Genomic DNA, 22106 nt, shown 5'->3' on the forward strand with positions numbered 1-22106 from the left:
TGTACATACAATGTACATACTGCACACAGTTTGCACAAATATATAATTACTCAAATAAATAATACAAATATATAATATATAAATATTTCTTAACACTTTATATGCTGTAAATACAACTTGCACATACTTCTCTATGCACGTACTGACATAGCCATGTTTACTGATGCACATATTTACATATTTATCTGTACTTTTCTACAATTTCTTCTATTTGCACTTCTGGGAGATGCTAAACACCATTTCGTTGCTAAGTACCTGTACTTTGCAATGACAATAAAGTTATTTTTATTATTTAAAAATTATTATTTTATGCTATCTATCTATCTATCTATCTATCTATCTATCTATCTATCTATCTATCTATCTATCTATCTATCTATCTATCTATCTGTTTGTCTGTCTGCCTGTCTATCTAATCAGATGTACTGGAGCACAAGGTTATGGGATGTATTGTGTGTATGCCTGGAATACACCCTGGATTAGATGCAAGTTCAACTCAGGACACTACATACACATTATTAGTTAGCATCACCAATCCATCTACTGCCATGTTTCTGGAAGGTGGGAGGAAAAGAGAGGACACAGAGGAACCCCCATGAAAACATGAAAACATGCAAATCTCTACAATCAGTAAGTAAGCCAAGCTAAGGATCAAACTGGAAACTGTGGAGCTTTGAGGTGGCAACAGTCACCTGTTGAAAAACTGGTCCCATCCAGCCTAGCAGTGTTAATAAACCACACAGTAATAACCCTTATTAAAAAATCCAGCAGAGCCAAATTCACATCACTACCTTTTATTAAAAAACGAATTCAGTTCATCATCTACATTACAAGTAGACCTTGTTGAGCCGGATTCAGTGTGTCATGAAGTTAAAAACACTAATCTCTACAGAGCTCAGCTTGTGGCCCCTCAGGACCTTGAGTCTGACGTCAGTTCGAGTAACTCAAGACAAGAAAACTACATATCCCAGAATCCTCCTCCGTGGATGCGGAAGTTGTTAGTGCCGACCTTGGGAAAACTAGTGGTAAAGCATGGCGAATAAAGAGCCCAATGTGAGTAATTTGCACTATATATTCCTCTTTCATGGACAATGAATCATTTATCATTAGGTTCAGATGAGCCGTGTTTATGTAACGACGTTAAGAAAATAATAGCATGCATATAATAGAATAAGATTAACACTAGTATTGCAGCATACAGGACTTCAGTGCAGCATTGCTTACTTAAAATAGTGTGTATTGAAATATCTAGGAACTGGCTTAGACATTCGTATTTATTTATTATAGTCGTCCCTTATGTGTCGGGTATGAGCTTTTAATACATAATAGCACACATATAAAGGGAAATCATATTCAGATTTATCTACAGGTACCAAACCTTTGTCCTGGAGAACTCTCCTTCCTGGACATTTCACCTCCACATGCTCACCTGATTCAGTTCATTAACAGTTCTTAATGAATTAAAAATCAGTAAAATCACTAAAACCATGTGTCAGACTCTAGTCGGGATGATAGAGCTTCAACGTGACTTAATTCTGCTAAAGACTTGAACATGAACTAGTTAATGGGTCATAGTAAAGGAGTAAAGCTGTGTTGTTGTTGTTTTGGAGTAAATCTAGTCAAAAGAATAAGCCCTAATCACTTCTCCTGGCTGGATGACACAAACCACTTGATTGCCTTCTTGTAAGTTAGCTTGTTTCGGTTTTAAAATATTCTACACCAGGTCTAGGCTGATGGTTTTTTGCTTCAAATAAACGCATATCCACCCAAGTCAAATTAGTTAATTCGTTTGTGTGAGGTTTTAACAGTTAATATATACACTACCGCTCAAATGTTTGGGATCACTTTTTTGCTCAAATGTTTTGGGATCACATATTTCAGCTTGATTTCAGCTATTCATCTTGTGGGAGATGCTCCAGGAAGCATGAGGTGAAATCTTGAAAAATTGACAGCTACTGTAGAATGCCCAGGCTGTAATTGCTGCAAAATGTGTTTTTTTTTGATGAAGGCAAAGTTTGAAGAAAACATTCATCATTTCCATCAAAATCATTATTTCTAACTCTGACATGTCAGCATGTCCTGTTCTTTTGCCATCTTTTCTATTCAGACTTTTGAGCGGTAGTGTATCTGCTGGTTGTTTGGGAGAAAAAACAAACCCCTTTGTCTGTAACTTCTTCCAGTCAGTGATCCCTTTATCAGTACAGTTTTATCTTACAAAAATGACACACATTTATTGTATGTGTACACTCATATTTATTTTTAGAGTTTATTTTTATATTAGAGTTTTATTATTTTTTATTTTAGAGCTTTTTAGAGAGTTTTTCTTATGAATTTCTGATGTTTACACCCACATGACATTATTTATAGCCTAACTCTACTAATAGTTGCTTTCCCAAGAAAAGAGAAATTTATCCACCCCCTAACTGTGCTTTCTAGACCCCACTTTGAGAACCATGGCTTTTTTTTTTCTTTTTTTTTTTTTAGGATAAGATAGCAATCCCTAGCTTTAGATATTTCGTCTGACACACTGGCAAATGGACACTAATGTAACTGTCAGCTTTAGCCTTGAGCATTCTTACTCATACCAGCTGATTTCATAGAATTTAAATCTGGAAGCCATTCATTATTCCCATCCATTCAATGTCCTTGAGCAAAGATGTTCTACATGGATCATGAAGATTAACAGTTTTTCCTTTTTTGTATGGAATAGTTTTTTCAGCATTTGAGGGATTTTGCTGGCCGTATGTCATCTGGCCCTCGTGGTGCAGGGATTGGATTAAAATTACTAATCGGTGCTGGTGCACTTGCCTATGGAATCAAAGAGGCTACATATACAGGTAATGCCCTCGTCTGTGAGTTGTTTTGTTATTTGTACATTATATGACCAAAAGGTTCTAGACAGCTGACTACCTTATATTACCAAAGGGTTTAAGGGCTCGGGCCCTTAGTTCCAGTGATAGGAACTCTTTGCTTCAGCATACCAAGACATTTTGGACAATTTCTTGCTCCCAACTTTGTGGGAAGAGTTTGGGTATGACCCCTTCCTGTTCCAACATGACTGCACACCAGTGCACAAAGCAAGGTCCATAAAGACATGTATGAGTGAGTTTGGTGTGGAGGAACATTACTAGACTGCACAGAATCCTGACCTCAATCTGATCAAACACCTTTGGGATGAATTAAAGCGAAGACTGCGAGCCAGGTCTTCTCGTCCAGCATCAGTGCCTGACCTCACAAATGTGCTTCTAGAGGAATGGTCAAAAATTCCCATAAACCCACTCCTAAACCTTGTGGAAAGCCTTCCCAGAAGAACTGAAGCTGTTATAGCTGCAAAGGGCAGACCAACTCCATACTAAATTCATGTGCATGTAAAGGCAGGCGTCCCAAAACGTTTAGCAATATAGTGTATCACATCCATGCATAAGCCATCCTCATCAGTTCACACAGTTGGAAGCAAAGTAGCATTACAGGTATTTAAACATGTTCCAGCAAGACAATGCCCCTGTGCACAAAGCAAACCCTGTGAAAAGATGCTTTCACAAAGTTTTAGTGGAGCACAAGTGGCTCACAGAATGCCTGACAGATGAACAGGAACACTGATTGCACCCTGAGCGTTTGATAGCCGGAGTATGCTCTGTTATCATATGCTGAGTTATGATAACAGAGCATACAAAAAACACAAATGAGACCTTGAATTTGTCTGCCATGATCCAATGTTTGTAAAAAAAAAAATAAAATAAAAAAAATACACTCTTTCTTTGACTTTGACTTTCATCATAGGTTAACTGATAATTTTCTGTGTCTGTTGTATCACTATCTTCTAAGTGGATGTGTATAGAAGTGAAAACTATCTGAATGATATACAGTACATAATAAGACTGTGTGATGTTTGTCCTGTAGTGGAGGGTGGTCAGCGAGCGATCATCTTCAGCAGAATTGGTGGAATGCAGATGGACACTGTCCTGTCTGAGGGGCTACACTTCAGGTAGTTCTTATACAAAGTGCACTTTAATTCTTTTTAACACTCTTGTTGAATGTATTTACCATTAATACTCAAATCTTATTGTTTTCCCCCTTCTTCTAGGATACCATGGTTTCAGTACCCGATTATTTATGATATCAGGGCAAAACCAAACAAGATTTCCTCTTTGACTGGAAGTAAAGGTGTGTATCATTCCAGAGTTGTCATTTATTAGCCTTATTCTAATACAGCAAATTAAATAGTTTTAAACTAAAGTTTTTTTGACCTGGTCTTCATAAAGAGCATATGTAGTTCATTTGCAATTACCATGGACATGAATGTCGATGAATTATACAGATTTATAGCTTAATTTATTTGAATATCTTTCACTGAGGAATTCAGGACAGTTCTGAAACATATTTGTTTTGCATAAATGAATATCGATTATTCTTTTGTCATTGTGTTTTCAGTTCTTTCAGTGTAGGGCAAAGCGTGGCATATTTTTCTGTGCTGATTATACATAGATTAGAATTGTAGGCTGAGAAAATTGTGTATTGGATGTAAAGATCTCTTGACAGTTTTTTTGTGCTGGTTATTCAGTAAATTCTGTACATTCTTTATTGGTATGGTACATGGTAGAACCTTTAACATGACGTTATACACTTGTCTTTACTGTTAATAAAACAGTTATGAGTTTTTCTAAAAAAAAAAAAAAAAAAAATGTATATATGCATTTTTAAAAATATTTTCTCATCATCTGTTGTGTGCTCAGAAGTCTTTTTACGTACAGTATTTGTAAGAATGTAGCACATACTACTGTATATGAATGTATACTACTATACAGTGAGAGTCTTCCTACAGAAAGGGAATGTGATGCAATAAATAACAGATTTTTGTGTAATAAATAGTCTCTTGATCTAGAAATAGACTGTTGTATTCATCTTGGCCATATCAGTAAAAATGCTAATTCAAGGTCAGTGTGCACAGATACAGTTGTTTTCCGTTATTTGCAAATATTTTTTGCGACATTTATCATTTTTACAGCAATTTATTATTTTTTTGTACACATGCACACATTTTTAATAGTGTCTGAATACTTTTCCCCTATCAATTTTATTTTACAACATATCTTTGTTTATGATTATGAATACTTACTTTATTGTTCTTATTTAAAATTACAAATTCAAAAGACATGCAAAGACCCAAGTGTGTTCAAATACATATTTTCCTCTCGCTGTATATCGACTTTATACCAGTTAGGAACGTATTTTGTTTTCATGCTGCTTGTGTTTTTCTGTGTGCTCAGACCTTCAGATGGTGAACATTGCGCTGCGTGTGTTGTCACGGCCCATGGCCTCCAACCTTCCCTATATGTACCAGCATCTGGGGAAGGACTATGATGAGCGTGTCCTTCCTTCCATAGTCAATGAAGTCCTGAAAAGCGTTGTAGCCAAATTCAATGCCTCACAGCTTATAACGCAAAGAGCTCAGGTAAGGCAATGATTTTACGCTCACAAACACACAAACACACACACACACACACACACACTGCTAATTTCCTGAAGTAGCTGACCTAAACCAGCATATGATCATAAGATAAGATAAAGCATAAGATGCTTTAGTTTAGATATGACAAGATACATCAGTACCTTTAGTAAACAGTTTCCTACTCGTGTATTTGCCCACCCTCAGAGGTTACAGCTGATATCACACAAACATGTCAATCTAATGCAAACAGAACCATACAGACGTTCCCACTGACTGAAGCTGCGGAAGTCTTTTAAAACAGCAAAAAAAAAAAATTGCTGAAGACATTAATGCTGGTTCTGATAGAAAGGTGTCAGAACACAAGAAACAAGATATGATATTGTTTTCAGTCTTAGTTGTTTACTTCATCCATTCATTTCATGTAGAGATTTCAGACTCAATCTGAACTCTTCGATTTTCTGCGGTCAGGTTTCACTGCTGATCCGTCGAGAGCTGGTCGAACGTGCTAAAGACTTCAACATCATTCTCGATGACGTAGCCCTCACAGAGCTGAGCTTCAGCAGAGAGTACACAGCAGCTGTGGAGGCCAAACAAGTTGGTGTGTAACGCCCGGCTATGCATAACAGCAGCTTTTTATTAACACATTTAATAAGAGATGCAGTATAAAAGCTTGCATGTTGAAGATTTATATGGTCTTGTTGTCCTGTAGCCCAGCAAGAGGCACAGAGAGCTCAGTTCTTTGTGGAAAAAGCTAAGCAGGATCAGAAGCAAAAGATCATCCAAGCTGAAGGAGAGGCCCAAGCAGCCAAAATGGTGGGAATGACTTCCTCTAGGCAAATTTAATACAATTTATATGTAATATAATGTTATACAGGACATGTTCAATAGGTATATGTATATGATACATGATGGTATATGCTTATACTATTTCTGTCCCTAAAGTTAGGAGAGGCGGTCACAAAGAATCCTGGATATCTCAAACTGAGGAGAATCCGAGCAGCACAGAACATCGCTAAAACGGTTCGTCAGCCCCTGATCATTTATTTAGACTCTTTTTCATCTTTTTATTCATCAAGTTTAACGTTTATTTACTGTAAAGAATTTTTGGAATGTTTCTTTCTGTCCATATTTTTGGGTTGTTTGACCCGAAGTTTATCCATGGCTGCATGATGCAGTGCTTTATAGTTTCACTTGGAAGCAGTGTGTGTTATAATATTCTTGTCTGAAAGCTTTCCCTCCCTGTGTTTCAGATTGCAACCTCCCAGAACCGAGTATATCTGAATGCAGACAGTCTAGTTCTGAATCTCCAGGATGACTCATTTAATAAGTATGTCTTGGTTGCACTTCACATTTTAGACATATTTCATATTTTCTTTTACCGGGTTTTACCAAAGTGGCAGAATAATTTACTGCAGATGCATAATTCAGAGGTACCAAAACATCTCTTCAGCTATTGAGCTGGTCAGAGCAAATGCAAATGCAGTCAGATAGCAGTTCCATTTATTTCCTGCCAGCTTTATCAAAGTGAACTTTGACCACAAACCTTGAAAGTGAGACTATTGGCTCTCTAGTCCAAAGAAAAAAAGAAATAAAGGAGAAGCTACTAAGGCATTAAGTTCTAATCATTTTGCACTTTTGCTATGCGGTTTAACGTTTTACATCATTTTTACCTGAAAACATTCTTACCAAAATCACACCCACCAGATAAATTCTTATTAATCGATTTATTATTATTATGTGCAACATAATGGACCAGATTGCAAATTAATAAAATACAAATAAAAGGTAAGCTTTAGCTCTTAGCTGGCTGCTTCGCAATTCAAACATTAATTTGCTGTTAAATATGAGTTTAACCACTACAGGTTTTGTAATTTATCCTATGAGCATGCTTAAGTTTTTGTGGTAAATTTTGTTTACCTGCTTGGGATTTTCTTCTTTGCAGTGTCTGATATTCAGCTATTTAGTCAAAAGTACCTTTTCCCCATTAAATAGTATGTTTTATAATGCAAGCACTGTTGACCCTTGACACTTGCTCCTGCATGATTGGAATGAAAGCCTGCACACACCCTTTACGGATGTTCATTTAAAAAAAAGGGCAAACTTGTACATGCATCATGTTGTTCCAGTATGCACCATCAAAAGTTTCTTAACATTATTTTTGGAATATTTCTGTTTGTTTTTTTTGCAGATTGTCACTGAATAAAAAGAAGTAATCCACCCAGAGAAGGCTTTCTTTCTGGCTGTGTGTGCTGTGACCTCTGCACCACTGCAGGATCACATTCTTCAGGTTCCAGTTTCTGTGTTTCCATGGATTAAATCCAATCATCACTTTTAAATTCATTACACACATTTGCCAGTACTGATTCAAGAAGATTTATTCAATGAAGTTCTCTAATGGTTATTCTTTGTCATTCTCGGCTGTATATTGCAGTTATATGCAACACAGGGATCTGTTATTCTGAATGTTCTTATTTTAATTCCCCCAGCCCTCTATCCCTTTGCTGGTTATTGCCATCAAATGTATTATAGTAATGCTCGTAAGATCAAAATCCACTGATTCTCTGAAAAAAATAATCAATGTCTTTGCGGTATCATTGTGCGACATAAAAGTCATAAAAGGACAGCAAAATAAAACCTTTTTGTGTTTAAAATGTCACTGAGAATGTGTGCTTTTGTAAGCCTTTATCCAAAGATAAAATGGTCAGTCAATCAAAAAGATGTGAAATGCCAGTGTGTAAATGTGACTGACCCATTGCTGTTCTGGATTTATGTAGCGGAAATGTGCCTGTGACTATGCTTGGATGAAAAGGAGGATCCTCGCATGTTCGTGCATCCATCCATCTAATTATTTTCTGTACTGCTTATCCTACAAAGGGTTGCTGGGCAAGGTAGAGGACTCTGGGCACAAGGCAGAAGACACTCTGGATTGCACACACTCACACACCTATTCACACACTACAGACAATTTAGAGATGCCTACAGCATGTCTTTAGACTGAGGGAGGAATCCGGAGTACCTGGAGAAAATCTCTGAAGCATAGGGAGAACATGGAATCTCTCCACACACACAGGAGCAAAGGCAAAAACTGCTCTGCTATGTGCATGAATTGTGCATGCCTCACTTGTAAGTCGCTGAAGATGAAAGTCCTCATAATGTCAGATCCCTCTCAGTCTCATACTTGCATCATTCAAGGGTTGTTTTTTTTTTTTGACCAAAGGACCACCTGTGCTGTGCAGATGGATCTGGATCAGTGCTCAGCACACCTGATTCATCTCCTCATCTGTGCTTGCTTCCTTGTCAACTATTTTTACATTTCTTTTCACAGATAAAACTACACAATTTGCCTCCACATCTGTCTGCCTCGTAATGACGTGTGTGTTATATTTTTAGGCATGAGGCAACATCTTATTTGTCTGTGCATCTGGCTCAGTCTGTTTTAACATGCCTTTTTATAACAGCCTGAGCTAAGTGGATGAAGACATGAAAGTTCCTGACTGCCTGTTTAAGGGCTCATCAGCGGTCTCATTAAAGTTCTTAACGCAGATCTGTATTGTCTAAATATAATCAGATCATATTAAGACGTTTGGGTACATAAGAAGTGAAAGTTGTGTTACGGCACCTGGTGGAGTATTTCAGTGAGTGTACATACACATGATGTGTTCCTTTCCGGTGTTGGAAATGAGTAATTGGATCAACAAATTATGTTAATTTGTTAGGTCAACATTAAGTAAGTTATGAATTTTAAAGTGTGTTATTCGCTGCTTACAATTATGGATTGCTAAGGAACAAAGACCAGAATATTTCCTAGCCCTGCCTTTTTAAAAGCAAGTAATTATATCACATAAATAATTTTTTTTCCCTCCATATGTTTTCTATGCATCTTTCCAAGTGTCCTCATCTCATCTGGTTAAACAGATCACCAGGTGGCGCCAAACACCAGTCCGTTCAGTAAAAGACGTCCTCCAGTCTAATTCACGAGTAGGTGGGATTGTGTATTTATGGACTGAGCCGAATGCAGGGCTGCACCCAAAGCCAGACCACACGCCTCTGGCTCGAGCGTGTAAAGCAGCGCGTGTGTGTTTGTTGCCTCGCGTTTCTAAGGCATGCATTCATCTCTGCCGGCCCCTATACAATGTGTGTCTGATGAAAAGCCCCATTGAGAGTGAGGAGGTGGGGCCACATGCTTATTCATGAAGGTCTGTTGCTCAGGAGCTTTTGCTCCCTAGAGCCCTTGCAGGCGTCCCTCATCCACTGTAGCCTCGTGCACGACTCCTCCCGCATGGATGAAACAGAATGGCACTTCCTGTTTATTCTGGATGTCACCTCGTATTCCTTAAATATTCATCTCAGGATTGATTATTATTCCAAATGATTCATTGCCCTAAACCCATTACAGCGTTCCAGCGGATGTGACGTGCCCGTGGCGTTCACTTGATTGTACCAATTGACAGATTAAAGTGGTCATTGATTGACATAAGTGTCCTTTTTATCGCCTCTCACACGAGCTCATTGCTTCAGCTGGTGGGTTCCCTTAGCAACGCTGCTGACCTCACGCTGCGACAGGCGCTCTGGGCCGGTTTCCATGGTGACTGGTCGTGATATGAGAACTGAGCTCTGGTTGCCGTGGTAACTGTACCTCCTGGCTCAGCAGCTATTCCTGCAGAGCCTACAGGCAGAAATACTACAATGTCAGTTTTTTTTTTTGTGCGAGTACGTGCGTGCGTGTGCGTGCCTGCGTGCGCGCGCGCGTGTGTGTTTATATCTTGGTGGGGACCGAATGTCCTCTCAAGGATAGGAATATCTTCCTTTTGTGATCCTTTTCATGAGGAAAACTGCTTTTTTCAACACAAGCAGATCTTATTTAATATACTCAAAATGACAAAAGATTCCTTTTTAGGTTACTGAGGTTAGATTTGGGGATGTCAGTAAAAGGTCCTCGCAAGGATAGTATGTGTGTGTGTGTGTGTGTCCCTTATGCAGGATCCCTTCACTGTTCATTTCCCTTGGTGTGTTTTACATCATCTTGCTCCATTATGGTCGCCGTTATTTGAAAACATCTGTACTGCAAATGTAACGTTGGCCTTTCAGTTATTAATGTAGCTTTGAACTGTCACTGATTAGCTCAGTTCAATCTAAATGATAAACCGCTGGAAATTGTCTAATGCCTTTATTCGTATTAATCCCATTTTAATCCCTGCTGCGCCTTTCTACTTGCTTCCCTTAAATGGTATCACAGACTGGACTGATATCAGCTGTGTTGTGTGAGAGAGCGAGGGTGTAAATGCAAGTAAACATCACTGCGCGGCAGAGCGTGTTATTGAGTCTCTTAAAGATTTTCTCCTGTCTAAAGAGCTTTTCAAGGGCAGTGAACAGTGTGTTAAATCTAAAGATGGCGCTCTTGGTTAACTAATACACAATGGCCACAGTGCATCTACATGCAAAGGATATAATAGTCTCATTTTCCTACTGAGTAAGCATCATAGATATGTAAATTGCTGTCTACATCACACTAGGTGTCCTTTAAATGATGTTTAAAAAAAAAAAAAGGTAGTTTGGTGGCAAGAAGCTGAGAACATTATTTAGCGTGTGTGTATGTGTGTGTGAGAGTGAGTGAGAGAGAGGAGCGAATGAGAGCCAGTTTCACATCTCACTGACAAGTCGAGATCACGTGTACAATCTGTGTGCCTGCATGGTTTCTGTAGCTCATTAAAGGTGTGTGTGTGTGTGAGAGAGAGAGAGAGAGAGAGAGTGTGTGTGTGTGTGAGAGAGAGAGAGTGTGTGTGTGTGTGATTGTGAGTGTGTGTGAGTATGAGTGTGTGTGTGTGGTGGGCCACACATGGCCGAGGTGTGGGACACAGTGCAGCCCCTCCCCCTCACTGACACAGTGATAAAGGAGTCCGGTGCATCTCCTCTCTCTGGCCCCTTTCATCCTTTTCTATCTCCCTCCCTTGTACTCTCTATACTGTCTTCTTTTCATACCACCTTCTTCCTCTCATCTTCCATCTCTCACTTTTTCTCTATTTATGCATTCTTTGCTCAATGTGTTTTCTGCACTGATGCTGGAGATTGATGTTTAAGTGGTTCTGGTTGCAGTCATCAGAATATAAACACTCTTCGAGAGAATGTATCTTCAGTGCTAAAGCTTTTTTTTTTTTTAATATTATGGACAGAAGACTGTGTGTGCACACTGAAATGAAAAAAAATATATATATATTATTCAAAATGAACAGATTTGTTATTTGAAACTGATACAAATACAAACATGAGCAGGAGGTGCACTATTGTTGCTTGCGTGGACTGGGATCCTAGTGTGACATAAAGGTCACCCTGGCGGTAGGGTGTTTTATGTAAATTTCATGAGGGTGAGTAGATATGTATGAAACTCATGGAACAAAACCATATTTATTAAAGTGGACATTGTATTTACAGCCTTTGCCAGCCATCCAAAGCAACATTTATACCATTTTTATACAATTGAGCAGTTAAGGCATAAGGACCTTTCTAAAGGGCCCAGTAATAACAACTTGGTGGTCCTGGAATTTGAACTCATGATTTTCTGAACAGGAGCCCAACAAATTAACAACTGAGCTTTTATTTTTATCCTCCCTGATCACTGTCACAGTGTTTGAAATTAGACTACTAGTTTGTGTATATTTTTCAAAATTCGATAGTGAGTCAAAACTAGAAAAACAGTACATTAAATTAAAATTGTAGTTGCAAAAGTAAAAAAGGTTCTATTGTTCTCAGTCACACTTTTTATTGAGCTTGATTCAAATTCAGCTATTTTAAACCTAATACACTTTTGTTACACTTATTTACAATAAACAATGCAAAAAGAAATCAGAACCAACTTAAGGTAGATAGGTGATAACTATGCAAGCAAGATCTTTTTCTTAAAATACAGTCCAATGTATATGTCTGTTGCAGAAAGAAAGCCTTCCCCTGTTGGACCATTAATACGTCTGGTTTATATTTGAGTACAAATACAGATACAAATATTAAAAGCACTAAACCGATACACATCGTTGAAATACTTTACACCTCTAGTGCGCATGTGTGAGTTGAAATGTCAGCTCTGAGAACACTTTTGCCGTCGTTAACGTAAACATAATTAACCTGCTCTCCATGCTCATTATCCGAGCAGACAATTGTGTCCCAGGTTGAAGCGCATCACTTGAGCACGTCCCATTCACATTCATGCCTATCTACTTAGGCCCTAATATAACAAATGTTTTTTTTTAGAGCACTGGATTAATCTATCAGTGTTTCTACATTACAGCTAATGCTCCTCATGTCTTGGCTTCATCTGAATGCAAATGTGAAATTAAAAAAAAAGTCTGGCGCATATGCAGACAGATTATATACATGTTAGAACATTGCTTGTGTCTTCATTTCTACTGAGAAGATATAAAGTGAGTGAAGATGAGGGATTGACTTGTCTTCTCTGTTGCATGATTCGAGCAAAGAAAACTCACTTTAAATATTTATTGGCTTTTTTTGTGTTGTTTTTTTTAGCTGTTCTTTATAATTTAAGAACAATAAATTCATTGCCACCATTTGGAAAGCAGCCATTTATCAACATTGAGTATGTATAATTTAAGCTAGACCATGATCCAAATGACAAAGGTAAAACATGAACCAGATAACAGGTACGGTATAAAACACATGATGGTGTACTCTTTTAAGAAAATGACCAACAGTTCGGTTGTATAATGTTTGACAGTTCAAAGCTGTTACCTGTTACCACCCCGTAGTTGATGATTTATCTATAACAGCATAAATTGTTTTATTCCTCTTATACCACAGCAATTACACAGTGATTATATTATTTAATTGACAAAAGAGTGACACATAATTTTAATCAGAGTATAGTTACATTTATTCATTTATTTATTATTCCTTTTGTCACTTTCATTATAGCAGCTATAAACTGTCATGTCCTTTCTTTCTCTTCAAACTTGTAAAACTGTATACTGTCATCTTACAGAGAAAACATAAGCTCCAAAGTCCTCTGTCGTGAAAACATTCCTGTGGTCAAATATTTACTGACTGTTTCAAATCACTGATGAATAAAAGTCCATTTTTGATCCATGAGCTTTTGCCAAATTCCCTTTCAGCCAGAACTACTGTCAACTGATGATATACAAAATAAATCAACAACTTCAAACAGAATCAAAAATTGAACACTACTTTGGCATAAATATATAAAACACGATACTAAAATACACAGATGTTCAACAGAATAGAATGGGACATTATTATAACAAAACCTGAGTAAATAAAATGCTATGATTCAGTGGTTAGTTATAAATACACCGATCAGGCATAACATTATGAACAGTGGCAGGTGAATTGAATAACACTGAGAATTATCTCCTCATCATGGCACCTGTCAGTGGGTGGGATATATTAGGCAGCAAGTGAACATTTTGTCCTCAAAGTTGATGTGTTAGAAGCAGGAAAAATGGACAAGCGTAAGGATTTGAGCAAGCTTGACAAGGGCCAAATTGTGATGGCTAGACGACTGGATCAGAGCACCTCCAAAACTGCAGCTCTTGTGGGGTGTTCCCAGTCTGCAGTGGTCAGTATCTATTAAAAGTGGTCCAAGGAAGGAACAGTGGTGAACCGGCGACAAGGTCATGGGTGGCCAAGACTCACTGATGCACGTGGGGAGTGAATGCTGGCCTGTGTGGTCTGATCCAACAGACGAGCTACTGTTGCTCAAATTGCTGAAGAAGTTAATGCTGGTCCTGATAGAAGGGTGTCAGAATACACAGTGCATGACGGGTCAGGACTGTTTTTGCAGCAAGATGTGGAGCAACACAATATTAGGCAGGTGGTCATAATGTTATGTCTGATTGGTGTAAATGTTACTGTGTTAACATGACAAACCTAGTGGCAAAACAGTTGAAAAAAATAAAAGTAAACATGATACTGTTTGTCATAATCAGCTGAACTAATTTTGATTAGGTAAATATGGAATGATTGTGACATTACTAAACAGGCAAAATGTTCCTTAACTGTTTGTTTACATAAGAAAATATGCACTATTTGTGTTTTAAGCAATAATTAGCCAGGCATATATAACTGAATCACTTTATCTTAGATCAAGGAACCTGAATCATTTGCAGATATGAGCATAGATGAGTAAATCACACAGTCGCAGGAGCTCTCTGAGTCTAGGAGTGCTTCCTGTTTTCGTGTGCATGCCCTTCCTGTGGTGAGGACAAGGAAATAAGCCTGTGACCAATCATAGCAACACAGGCTGTGGTCAGGTCTGAGGCTCTAGACAGCAGAAGCCTGCTGTATATTCAGGGCTGGATAAAGTACTGAGAAATTATCCTTATATAAAGTGAAAAAGCAGACAATGTGTCAGAATCTCACTCGGTTCAAAGTGCAAGTATCCAGCCAAAAAAAGTACTCAAGCAAAAGTAAAAAAATCTTGCTTCTTTTTAAATGGACATGTGTAAGATAAGCAGTACAGAAAATGGATGGATGGAGAGACACACTTAAATTTTCATCCCCTAAAGAACAGGATGTTTTGGACATGGATTTTTGTATTTCTTCACTTTATTGTTTTAGACCAACAACTAGCAGTGCTTAAAACAGTCATTAATACTGACATTAAAGTGTCTCAAAATGAGAAATCCTTCATTCTCCTGGTATGTTTACAACAAAATGATCAGCTGACCTTTAACATAACATGCAGGTGATTACATTTCTTGCAAGCGTTCCTGCACTGATTCATGAGGTAACAAAAATCTTTATTTTTAATATTGTTTTCTATTTGGTTATGAATAAGAGAAAGACAAAGGAACTTAGCTAAAGGTCAGAGTGAATAAAGTGTTTTTTACACTTGTTATAAGGCTGTTCCACAGTACCAGGCCTTTAAAAAACCTCTCTCTCCTGTCCTGTTCTTAAAATCCTGTCCATCACCTTGTGTTTTTTGAAGAGCATCCTGCATTGTAATCTCAGACTATATTACAAATTGCTCATGAACAAACGCATCCTCAAGTATGAGATACATCAGCAGTGACCTTTATGATAATAAACTGTTTATTGTATCTCCACACCACAGAGCTGTCCTCTGACTGTAAAATGATTACATAATCAGCACAAACTAGCTAGACGGTAATGTGGACACAGCTGCCAGGTTCAAATGTTCATGCAGGAATGTCTCAGTCCGGGTTGAGTAGGGCTTGTTCTCCCCAGAGATTCATGCTGGAATAATGATTAATCGAAATGTCTGTAGGAGGGGGCCTTCTATCACACCACTGACCCTTGTCATTTCACACATGGTGGGAGATATGCATCGTCTCTCTGTGGTCGTAATACTTTCATCACAGAATCTCGTTTATGAGATTTCTTGACATCTGCAGGCAAACCAAGAACTCATTATTTTATGTGTAATTAAAAGTGATTGATAAAGATTGCTAAATATCCACAGAGATGTTGTATGTATTACATTAATCATACTATACTGAATTATTATTTCATATTAAATGGTAAACATTATTAATTAATATTTAATGGTAAATATTATTAATTAATATTCATATTAATATTTTCACACATTGGAAAATATGACAGGGCATCTCTCTCTCTCTCTCTCTCTCTCTCTCTTTGTGTGTATGGGGGGTTGAAGGGGGTCACCTCTTCAATGCCAAACCTCATCGCAATTTTTTTTCTTCACAGAAGAAATGCCAAGAGGGTCATCACCAGTTATTATCTTTCTACCATGTGCATGTTTCAGAGCACTTGTTTTGCAGTAAGTGTGCATGCATGTTGATTAGTCACAAGGAGATGGTGGTGGGTTGAAGTGGGCCGGAGGGTTCAGCTGTTCCCGAGTCTAGTGGAAACTGGCTTCACACACGCCAGGAACACATATGACTTTGCGTCTGATAAATACCTCATTATTGATGTTTGTAATAAAAAAAAATGTTTGCATGATCTTTGTCACCTGTGGGCATGTGCTTTCAGAATGTTTAGTGAAAGCATTTCTCATATTAGCTCTCAATCTAACATAGACCTTCAGTATTCCTGTGGGAAAAAGAGAAATAGGAACAAGATTCAGTAACTGATGTATTACACTTTACACTAAATCTGAATGTTATGCCTGTTTATGGGCAAGCAACTGTTCTCTTTATTTAAAAGAGTACTCCCTAAATATTTCCCAACATCTCTGTGCATGACCACCACAAACAATTCCCTTTGTAGTGAGTATAGACAGTATAGGGATTTTTTGATTAAAATTCTGCCCTTAAATAATTATATCTTTTTTTAAAATCAAAAACTGGAGTGAATCAGTAGTGATTGAGACTTTCTTTCTTTCTTTCTTTCTTTTCAGTAGAAGCACAGATAGGAGCACGTTTTATGATGGTATGGGGGAAAAAGCATCTCATGCAATGAGCACACTGTAGCCATAACAACGCTTTTATCATTCCTAGCTGGTATTTGCTAAATAACTAGCCTAGCTTGTCACACATTCCTTCCTCTACAAAAAGTAGTCCCAGCTCCCAGGATTTTTTTAAAATAAACCTATAGCTTCATTTGCTAATATTTTCATGAAAATGTTCTACAAAAATATTCTGCATAAAATGTTTACTGCTGCACCATTTACCCGTGGACTTCCATTATAAGTGATTTCCCTTTACTTTTTTCAGTAGAGGGAAACATGACAGAATGTCTGTGGTGATCACACACACACACACACACACTCAGTGATGCAGTTGGAAGAAACACTTAAGCATTACTTTAATCGTTGCTGCTTTTCTTCCTGTGAGCTCAACTGGTTTTGGCCCTCTGTTCATTCACATTTATTATTCTTTGCCACCCAGCAACCCTCCTCCTCATGGACAGAGCTTTTTGCTTTTTTGTGTGTGTGTGTGGATTCAGATTGCAGAGGGCTAGAAACTGAATCCTGCACAGTACAACTATATATAAATTTGTATTCACTGTGTGCAAATTCATTCCTCTTTTTTTCACCTCTCCCCTCCCTACACTGCCTCTTTTTATCCACTGTGCTGTATATTTTTTCCATGCCTCTGTCTTATGTTTCTCCTTGCATTATCATTATGGGTGCTTGCTTATCTAAATTTGAGGACATGAGAAAGTTGCGATTACAGAAGTATTGAATACACCATGTGATCTCCGTAATGACTGAAAGAGTCTTTTCCCTGAATAAGAAAAAGTAAACGGCAGTGTGAGGTTAAAGTGTGAAGTGTGGAAACCAGTTTGCTCTCAAGTCTCGCTACTGAGTCATTATTCAAATATAGACTTAAGAGGAATATTCATAATCCTGTCCATGTTCAGGTGTGTATAAAGTGTTTTGAAAGAGGGTGTTCCAGTATGTTTTGCATACTTATAAAGCTCTACTTTGTTGGGGTTTTTTTCTATGGTTGGAAAAGTGAAGGTGCAGGCCAAACTTTTTGCTTCTGGAGTGTTGTGTTGGAATGTAAAACATGATGCTGACTCTGTTTTATACAGTAACAGTATATCTGCAGGGTTATAATCATCTTATATTTTTGATTACATTAAAAAAACGTTAAAACAAAGGGCATGTTTTACCCCTGTTTAAGTATTTTAAAGGGGTGTTTTGCTGTCCTGCATTTAGATAAAGAGCATAATGATAGCTCTATTGCTTCTGGCATTATGTGTAAAATGAAGCTGTGGGAAAACTACCTTGTGTTGATGAACTACAATTCACCTGAATAGCTTGAAGCTTTTTGTCTTAAGTACAACGGTGGTTACAAAAACATTATGTGCTGTATTTCATGCTGTGTTCAAAGGCACTTCAGCCATTTCAAGTGCTATATGTCGGAGTGCCATTCATTGTATCCATTAATTATTTGTTTTGACAGCAAGAGCCTTTTAAAATCTGAATGTCAGACTACATATTTCTAAAAATCACAAAAGAAAAACACAAAAACAACAAAAAGCATATTCTATTTGTCTATTTACATATTGGCCATGGTATGTAGTCCTTTAAAGGTTGGTGGAAGATCACCCTTACAGGATTATGTGTGATTACTACTAGCTGTGTTTAGCTCGTCTCCAGCTGCTTTAACCGGCCCTAATCCCGATTTAATACTCAGTGTTTAAAAAAAGACAACGCAAACACAGTCATATAGTTTAACTCAAAATAATGGGTTTTCTTTGGCTTGTAATAATATTATGCAGGTGATGTTAAAATTGTTTGCTTGCATTGGCCATCCTCCCATGTTCATACAGAAAATACGTGTGAAAAAATGTGGCTTTTGAGAACAGCTAAAACCATCATTACAGGAATCAGACTATAGTGGCAATCCTCATTAAGTCCTCATTCAAAACCTCATAATTTTAAAATTAAAAATTCTGTTGAAATACTAATTAACTTTCTTTTGAATGACCAATTTCTAGATGTTGCACAGTTGTGAGGATCCTCACTGTCCCATTTAATTCCAAAGAGAAAATGATCACCTTCACTGTGCAGTAGGAAACTGTGAAAGCTTTATATTTCTTAAGTCTAAGCTTATTCATTCATTCCTCAGCAAGCTCTTTATCCTGGTCAGAGTTCGTGGAGGATCTGGAGCCTATCCCAGAAACACTGTACACAGCTGCTTACTGTCAGTTTAGTTTAATGTCACCAGTCCACCTTTTGAAGGAACCTGAAGGTAACCCATAGGCAGAACATGCAAAATTACAGACAGTAACGACAGGTTCAAAAGTTTTATTCATGGTTAATATTGTACTAATGTTCCATATGACCTGCTGTTTTGGAGACCCAGTCATCTAGCCATTACAATTTGACCCTTGTCAAAGTTGCTTATATCCTTACTCCTGCCCATCAACTTTGACAAATGACTGTTTACTTGCTGCAAAATATATATATATATATATATATATATATATATATATATATATATATATTATGACAGAATATTATGATATATTTTTGTATGACAGATAAACACACACACACGTGATCTTGTAAAGGTTTACTGTGCGTCTTCCTCTGATGCATGTGCAAGCGTTATTTACTGTAGACCCATGTGAATCACAGTGTTTTCATTTACTTTCTGTAGCCAAAATGCTGCTCCCTTTGCACATTCCTTTTTAAGTGATTATCTCTTCAGCCATCTAGCCAAGATTAAATATTAATAGCTGGGACACCCATATGCCATCTTTCACCACCTGCTTTATTTACTTACTTCTCTGTGGATAGTTAGTGGACAACACACACACACACACACACACACAAACCAGAATAATTGGTAAGCAACCATCATATTTGCTGTGTCGAATGTGGACCAGGACTGTCTCTCTTCACATAGACTTCCATAGTGTATGGTCATGCTTCATAACTATACTATGAAAAGGATCCAGTTAAAACATGGTTGCAAGGACAAAGCACATTAGACTAAATGGAATAAGAATGTTTGTCTTATATTAAAAAATCATTAAAAATGCCCTATGGCTAATGATTTACATGCTTACGAGAAATGTAACATGGTTTGCTGCATCTGATCGTAAATGAGTAATGACTGTGAGTAGATTTCTACAGGTCAACGTTATTTGAGTTGAAGCCAGGACAAAAGAAAATGCAATGATATCTGCAGTTATTACTGTCAAAGGTGACATATCTGCATATTATTCATTCCAAGATTGAATGGGTTGAACTGACTAAGAATATTTCTGAAATAACTGAAATATATGTCATCTAAGGTCACCTCAAGCAGTGCTAGCTCTCTGCCAGTGTACACTTAACTAGACAGCTGTTAGTGAAATGTTATGCCTTTATATGCAAACTAGTGTTACACCTCCTAAAAAATCTTCTAATGTAATCTATAAATAGCCACAGAATTTTCACTTGAAATGCATGTCCCATAAAAGACATACAACCTGTTTACTTCCTGCTGTGAGTTTGAATATTTGTATAATAATTCAGTAGATTAGTACAACAAAATTAGTGCACATACCCCCAACTCTGACGATAATTAAATGCTAATGACAAGCCTTGGGGAAAGAAACTCAAATATGAAATTATGTTTATTCAAATATCTATGAACTACATGGTTCAAAAGAGGTTATAATCATCTCCTTAGGCTACTGTGTATAACACAGGAAATTCCTTCAGGAAAGTGTGCCAACCCCAGGCAATATTGCTCAGTGAAGCAAAGTAAACGAGGCATTACCTTAGCTGACAAAACCACTATGGTGCATTTCTTGTTAAAATGGTTATGACCTAAGAATAGACAGAACAGACCTAAAAAAAAAATACATAGATGTTTGGATGTTTGAGTGGATGGATGGATGTTTTTTTATATAAATGGACAATGTATTGTTACAGTAGCATAAAAATAAAAAAGGATCAGATTAACCAGGTATTAACATATATACAAATATGCTAAATATAGACGAGTATTATAGTGGAACAGGTAATATGAGTTAACATAGCACTCGTCACATGGTTTTTTTGGTGTTCAGAATAACAACATCAGAAGCCAGAGGGCATGATCATTACAGAGCCTGACTGACATGCAGAGGAGTGATCTAATGGTGTGCTCCTTAGCACAGTCTTTTGCCAAAAGTGCTTCTCTGTTTACATGTTATGGATGGGATGGAGGTCGTTGACCATGATAGCAGGAATTCTCAGTGTTCTCCATTCTATAACAGCCTCCTAAGATTCCAGTTTGAGCAATTTGGGCATAGCTACTGATTTTAACACAGGTACGCAGATTTAAAATCTAAATTGTTTAATTGCAATTGTGCAAGAAGTACAGAAAATAAATAAAAGAGAAAAAAAGAATATTACATACATGTACACATGCAAGACAGCATAATGGTGCAGCCTCCTCACAGCTCCAAGGTCCCCAGTTCAGTCCTGACCTTCGGGTATCATCTGTGCTGAGTTTCATGTGTTCTCTCTGTGTCTGTGTGTCAGTTTTCCCCCACCTGGTGCCCCATCCAATGTGGATGTCCATGACCAGGAAGGAACAATTACTGAAAATAAATAAATGATAGATTGCAATAATCTTAAAAACTTAAACAGTTTTATACACTGTATAGTACAATATTGTATTGGCTGTGAATCATTTAAAGTTCTATACTACAGTGCAGAGGTGGCTGTGATGGATGAGGGATACCGCTCTGGGGAAAAAAGCTGCTCGAGTCAGCTCTAATTTAATCCTGTTGTTGCATTAAGTTCGAAGCATACTTGTCAAAGATATATCAAACATGGGATGAATGCTTTGAAAATGAGTCAGTCATATGTGCATGTGTTACAGTTAAACTTTTAAATCCACACCCAGAAAGTCCAGGAAACTCCCTCACAACTATGAACGCTTCGATGAAAGTTCAAGTCTTTACAGGTCGGGAAAGAACAAGTGATGAAATCTTAGCTTCACAGCAGCTAGAGTTCCTGTGTCACATTTCTGTGGCATATTTAGCTTTGCACAGATTTTTTTTTTTAATTCCTGCCTATAAGGAGCTGTAATTGGGCCACAGCAGAGACGTTTCATGGGTCCTCCTCCTCCTCCTCCTTTTCATGCACAGAGCTGTTTGAGTGGCAGCTTGCTGCTTCCTGAAGCTGCCGTCTGCACCTCGCTCCTTTCCTCAACCAAGTCCATGTATGGTAAGGGACTAATAGAGTAGATGGGAGGAGGGACAGCTGGGAACA

At 37.7% G+C, this 22106-nt stretch overlaps 1 protein-coding gene and 1 long non-coding RNA gene across 10 annotated transcripts in view; one reads left to right on the plus strand and one right to left on the minus strand.

Moving 5' to 3' along the window:
* Positions 1 to 939: 939 nt before the first annotated feature.
* phb2b (prohibitin 2b) lies at positions 940 to 8103 on the plus strand. The gene is made up of 10 exons (XM_058402242.1): positions 940 to 1053; positions 2711 to 2837; positions 3901 to 3985; positions 4085 to 4164; positions 5268 to 5452; positions 5918 to 6047; positions 6159 to 6262; positions 6392 to 6469; positions 6700 to 6776; positions 7638 to 8103. Exons 1-10 carry the CDS (start codon positions 1033 to 1035, stop codon positions 7660 to 7662), a joined length of 912 nt encoding a protein of 303 aa, XP_058258225.1. The 5' UTR covers positions 940 to 1032; the 3' UTR covers positions 7663 to 8103.
* Positions 8104 to 8249: 146 nt separating this feature from the next.
* The window catches only part of LOC131361256 (uncharacterized), a 32922-nt gene continuing 19065 nt past the window's right edge, over positions 8250 to 22106 (minus strand). The window contains exons 4-6 of one of the 9 annotated variants that reach the window (XR_009205987.1): positions 21247 to 21430; positions 16410 to 16489; positions 8250 to 16308 (exon numbers count right to left, since the gene is read on the minus strand). This is a non-coding gene — a long non-coding RNA (uncharacterized LOC131361256). Of the gene's footprint in view, positions 21431 to 22106 lie in introns of all 9 variants that reach the window. The other 8 variants (XR_009205986.1, XR_009205988.1, XR_009205985.1 and 5 more) reach the window with 8 other exon arrangements.

The sequence above is a fragment of the Hemibagrus wyckioides genome, linkage group LG11 (assembly GCF_019097595.1).
Source record: "Hemibagrus wyckioides isolate EC202008001 linkage group LG11, SWU_Hwy_1.0, whole genome shotgun sequence".
NCBI lineage: Eukaryota > Metazoa > Chordata > Actinopteri > Siluriformes > Bagridae > Hemibagrus > Hemibagrus wyckioides.

Bases quoted from the DNA above. Each gene is read 5' to 3' on its own strand.
- phb2b (XM_058402242.1), top strand. From the start codon at position 1,033: ATGGCGAATAAAGAGCCCAAT. The intron at 4,165-5,267 runs GTGTGTATCATT...CTGTGTGCTCAG, and splicing joins CTCTTTGACTGGAAGTAAAG to ACCTTCAGATGGTGAACATT. The intron at 5,453-5,917 runs GTAAGGCAATGA...TTCTGCGGTCAG, and splicing joins TTATAACGCAAAGAGCTCAG to GTTTCACTGCTGATCCGTCG.